The following is a 5728-nucleotide window of genomic DNA, read 5'->3' as shown; positions in this document are numbered from 1 at the left end:
GAGGCCGAATTTCAGAGAGACCTTAGGTATCATCTCGGCTGCACTGGTCTCATCACCAGGGCTGTAATCCCTCCTACAGCATCCTGACTGTCTGCTCTCTTCCTGAACACTTACCCCAGCCCAGGTAGTCTCAGCAGGTGGGGAACATCATTCACAGCTAGGAAGTCCTTCCTTCATTGTGTCTCCCCGGGACTCCGACATGCTGACTCAAATCAGCCCAACCCGTGGAGTCACCAAAATGTAGAAGGTGTGCATCCCTTGACCCAGGAACCCCACTTCTAGGAATCTGTCCTGCAGGGAGAGAAGCACAAGGGTATAAAGTTAAAGTGCATAGCATCATGGAGAATTGTATCAGTGCTCTCCCTGGCCCTGGGACTGTTCAAGTACAGTGGAGTGGCCGTTTGACAGGGGTGCAGTAGATGGGGTCTTGCATCCAATGGGAGCTTAGACTGGGTGATTTCAAAGGTTATTCTAAGTATAAGGCCTTGAGTTGCTCAGCTCCAGGATGAGAGAGGAGCGGACAGTTCTGAGCTCACTTTCTGTCATCTCTATCTTACCTGTCTCTCCTCCCCTTGGCTCAGACCACAGAGCTCCACAGAGAAAGGGATCAGGATGAGGTTGGGCTTCGCAAGCTTCGTGACGTGACTGGAGCCACGTCTTGTGCTTATGTGGGGGGAGAGGGAATCCATCATGCCCCCCGTGGGTCACCTGCAGCCCTGAAAGGCGCCGAAGGATCGGCGGCAGGGATGACCGTGGGCCTGGCGGGAGCCACCATCGAGGATCCAGGAGAAAGCGGATCCGGCCAGGCCACTGCAGGTGCTGCCAGCCTATCCCTGCAGGACACGAGCCTGGTCTCGGCGGATGTTGCCAGCACATCCTCGACGGGGGCAGATGGTCCAGAGAGCAGCATGAGCATGGTGTTGCCAGGTGCAGTCACAACCAGCAAGCCTGCTGCTGGAAGAGCTGAAGGGAAGGTCGCAGCCCCCGTGGTCTCCACCTTGCAGAGCGAAGGCTACACGTCTGAAGGGGATGGAAGCCAGAAGGTCTCCCACCCCAGGGATGAAGCCTGGAAGGAAAAAAAGGAAAGAAGGACACGTCTTCATCGAGGAAAAGTTCCCATCACCGCAGGACAGGTGAAGGTCACCACAGGACACGAGGGGACAAGACCCAGAAAGCATCCTCCCACTGGTCCTCATGCGGCCATGAAAACCCCAAAGTTGACCAAGGAGGGGAGGACAGCTCGCAGACGGAGGAAGAGCCAGCCCGCCACCAGTTCGGGGACTCTAAGTAAGGCATCCAGTGAGATCCTCTCCTTCTTTAGGCGCTTCAGTCACTCCTGATTCAGCACCAAGGCTCACACATGACCACTGGGAGGTAGACAAAGCCCCGGTTGGCTTGGGTCCTTCCCTAGAGAGGCAGTTCCTACTTTCTTTAATAAAGGAAACCGTACAACTCCAAAAGAAATGCTATCTTGTGTTTTCTATGTCCCCTCGCCTGGTAGGGACTTGACAGTGACTTCTGTGATGCGAATTGTGCTTTGGCCTGAGACCCCAGAATCAAAATTTTGTTGTACAAGATAGGTATTAAGTATCATTCAGCCATTCACTAGGGCTGGAAATAGATGCACTATACAGAAATGTTCATTGCGAGGTTGCGAATCTTTGGAAATAAGATTTACTATGTAAATATAGTTTGGGGAGAAGATAAGCTGGGGGAGGTGACTGCGTGATGTGTAAACTTGCGTTGCTGAATTAATTACTGAATTCATCAAGTATTTACGGGGTGTCTGTGCCGTGCTGTGCCTAGCACGAGGCTATGTTATGGAAAAACCATCCTTTTCTCAGCAAAGCCCTTTGGTTTGGTTATGGGCACTCTGTAGAAGGCAAGGAAATAAGCACAGAAAAAGGTTTTGGTCGCTTGCTCGCAGGTCACACGTGCATAGCCACTGCCCGAAAGAGAAGCCTGTTTTCCCAGCAAGGCTTCTCCAGGGCACGTAGGGTGGAGGGAGGACAAGTCTGCAGCCGGGGCTGAGCTTTAGGCCATAGCTGGGGTCAGAGGTTCACCTTATGAAAACAGAAACTCTCTCTGGCTTGTAAGGAAATGAAACCATTGGGAGTTATTTTACTTTGTGTAGGGTAAAACAGAACACGGGGGGGATCAGGGTTGTCATTGGCTCAACAAAGGGACACAATCTTTATGGTAGAAGCAGCACCAACGAGGAGTCAGGAAATCTGAGTTCCTATCCTGTCTGGGCCACTGACTCTCCTGGGTCACTCTGCCTCTCTGTAATGGTACCTCTGTGGGCAGCCACGGGGTCCCCAACTGTAAAACCAATGGATTGGACCGCTGCAGTGATTCTTACCCTTGGTTGTATGTTGGGAGTTCCCTGGGGAGCTTCAAAACAAACAAACAAACAAACAAACAAACATTGATAGCCTGACCCCAATCCCAGAGATTCTGATGACATTTAGGTGGGGTAAGCCCTCCAGCACCGGGAGTTTTAAAAATCTCACCCAATAATTCTACTGTGCAGCAGCCAAGTTGGAAAACCACTGGGCTAGGAGGTCTGGGGGGCCTCTTTCAGCCCCAGTATGCCATAACTTTACAGTGGAAGACAGTAGTTCTCCAACATTCACATGCATAAGGATCACCTGGGAAGCCTATTTAAAAAATAACATTTCTCACCACATGATAGCCCTTATACGTGGACTCTAAAGTACGACGCAAATGAACATATCTGCAAAACAGAAACAGACTCCCAGACATAGGGAAGAGACTTGGGGTTTTCAGTGGGGTTGGGGGCGGGGAAGGATTGGGAGTTTGGGATTAGCAGATACAAACTACAGGGTGGATAAACAGCAGGGTCCTACTGTAGAGCACAGAGAACTATAGTCAGTATCCTGTGATAAACCATAATGGAAAAGAATAGGAAAAAGACTATACATGAAATATACAAAGAATACACATGAAACTGAATCAGAAATTAACACAACAGAAACGAATACAACCTTGTAAATCAACTACACTGTCAATAAAAAAGAAGGGGGAAAAGAAAAAAAATAGAAGCCAAGGTTGGGTTCCCTTTGTGGGGAGGGAGCATGCAGAAGAGGGGCTGGCAGGGTTCTATTTCTTGCTCTGGGTGGCAGCTACAAGGGTGCTCACTTTCTTGTTACTCATTAAGCTATATATTTATGGTTTGTGCACTTTCATGAGTGTGTGTTGTATTTCACAATAAAAACAGTTTCTAAAACTGTAAAAAAAAAAAAACCACAAATATAAAAAGTTAGCCTCCTTGAAAAGAGAAAATGGGTGAGAAAATTCTCCATATCCTGGAAATGACAGTACCAGTGGGACTCTGACAGGTAGCAGCACTCTTTCTAAGTTCCTGCCAGCACTGGGCTGTATACGCTGGGGGCACAGAGAACAGCAATCCCCATAGGATGCCTGCCCTTAGCAAGTACACGGTCCACTTCCAGGATTTTATCCCCAGGACATCATTCAGCAGAAGCGCCAAGATGATGGAGATCTGTAACAACAACAAGACTGGAAGCCACCCAGATATTTACAAGAGCAGGAGGGTTTTCTCAACCTTTTGAGTAGAAAGACTATCCAGCCTACCCACACCTATACCCTGGCAGGGTCAGCCTGTTCCCTATGGACATGGTGGTTGGTTTAGGGGGAGGCTGGTGAGCCTGCCCCAAGGGGGTGGGGACTTGGAGGCTCAACAAAGGGGTGTGCGATGTGATGGTGACGGGTCACAAAGGACTTGCGGTATAAATATGGTCGGGCCAAGAGACTCTGGCAGAGTCCTGCAGGGAGGTGACGAGTTGCTTTCGTTCCCTCTCTCTCTCCGAGACTCAATTTGTGGCTGGTGGCTCTGTCTTGAACGAAGAGAGCCATGAGCAGTGAGAGTTTACCTCATTACACGGCCAATAGCTACTGTTCAGTGGGGGTGTTGAGGACCTCCATGGGGGTCCTGCAACGACAACTGTACGAGGGAGGAGAGTATGACATTTTCAAGTACGCTCCCATGTTTGAGAGCGACTTTATCCAGGTCAGCAAGAAAGGAGAACTGATTGACCTAGACAACCGCGTCCGAAGGGTGACTGTGGGTGTCGCATCCACCAGCCCCCTCTTCCCACTACCTGACGTCATGCTGCTGGCCCGAACAACGAAAGTCTGTGAAGAGCATGTCAGACGCGCCGGGATCACCAAGGGGAGAGGTTGCAAGCCCGTGAAGACCCTAGAGCTCACCAGGCTGCTTCCCTTGAAGTTTGTCAAGATCTCCATCCACAACCGTGAGAAACAGCAGCTGTGCCTGAATCTTGCTACCGGCCGGACTTTCTATCTGCAGCTGTGCCCCTCTTCCGATGCACAAAAAGACCTCTTTTCCCATTGGGAAAAGCTTGTCTATATCCTGAGACCACCGGTAGACAGTTACAGCAGTACCCCGATGCTCCAAACTGGAGATGCAGCGACTACAGAGGATGCCAAAATCCTAGTGGGAAGCACCCACAGAGACTCAAGAACACGGGGCAGGGTGCTTTGGGAGAGCAGGGCAAAGCTGGTCCTTCATAGCCTTTGGTGCTCTCTGAGACTCACCTGGGAAATACCTTCTATTGTTGAAAAGGGTCAGGGACAAACGAGCTATCACTATGGGATTCACCACACTGGAGAGGTTCCGAGTGCTTCTCCACCTTGTCCCACAGGGCTGAATTTCAGAGAGACCTTAGGTATCATTATCAGCTGCACTGGTCTCCTCACCAGGGCTGTAATCCCTCCTACAGCATCCTGACTGTCTGGTCTCTTCTTGAACACTTACCCCAGCCCAGGTAGTCTCATCAGTTGTGGAACATCATTCACAGTTAGGAAGTCCTTCCTTCATTGTGTCTCCCCGTGACGCCGACATGCTGATTCAAATCAGCCCAACCCGTGGAGTCACCAAAATGCAGAAGGTGTGCATCCCTTGACCCGGGAACCCCACTTCTAGGAGTCTGTCCTGCAGAGAGAGAAGCACAAGGGTATAAAATTAAAGTGTGTATCATGGAGAACTGTATCAGTGCTTTCCCTGACCCTGGGACTGTTCAAGTAAAATGGAGTGGCCGTTTGAGAGCGGTGCAGTAGATGGGATCTAGCATCCAATGGGAGCTTAGACTGGGTGATCTCAAAGGTTATTCTAAGTATAAGCCCTTGAGTTGCTCAGCTCCAGGATGAGAGAGGAGCAGACAGTTCAGATCTCACTTTCTGTCATCTCTGACTTACCTGATTCTCCTCCCCTTGGCTCAGACCACAGAGCTCCACAGAGAAAGGGATCAGGATGAGGCTGGGCTTCACAAGCTTCGTGACGTGACTGGAGCCACAAAAAGTGCCGAAGGATCAGCAGGAGGAATGACCATGGGCCTGGCGGGAGCCACCATCAAGGATCCAGGAGAAAGCGGATCCGGCGAGGCCACTGCAGGTATCCCCGATGGATCAACTGCAGGCGTGAAAAGCGCCGAAGGATCAGCGGCAGGGTTGTCCATGGGCCTGGCGGGAGCCATTATCCAGGATCCAGGAGAAAGCAGATCCGGCGAGGCCATTGCAGGTACCCACCATGGATCTACTACCGCCGTGAAAAGCGACGAAGGAACAGTGGCAGGAATGGCCATGGGCCTGGCTGGAGCCACCATCAAGGAGCCACCATCAAGGATCCTGGAGAAAGCGGATCCGGCGAGGCCATTGCAGGTGC

General features: G+C 50.9%; 1 protein-coding gene across 1 annotated transcript; it reads left to right on the top strand.

The window, feature by feature from the left end:
• Positions 1–3898: 3898 nt before the first annotated feature.
• Positions 3899–4502, top strand: LOC308616377 (Golgi-associated RAB2B interactor protein 3-like; the record flags this gene model as incomplete). Its single annotated transcript, XM_081232629.1, has 2 exons — positions 3899–4429; positions 4476–4502. 2 exons carry the CDS (start codon positions 3899–3901, stop codon positions 4500–4502), a joined length of 558 nt encoding a protein of 185 aa, XP_081088755.1.
• Positions 4503–5728: the final 1226 nt, after the last annotated feature.

This window comes from Mesoplodon bidens (genome assembly GCF_964165515.1).
Source record: "Mesoplodon bidens genome assembly, chromosome: 4".
NCBI lineage: Eukaryota > Metazoa > Chordata > Mammalia > Artiodactyla > Ziphiidae > Mesoplodon > Mesoplodon bidens.
Note: the sequence above shows the minus strand (reverse complement) of the source record. Positions and strands in the feature narration are given on the sequence as shown.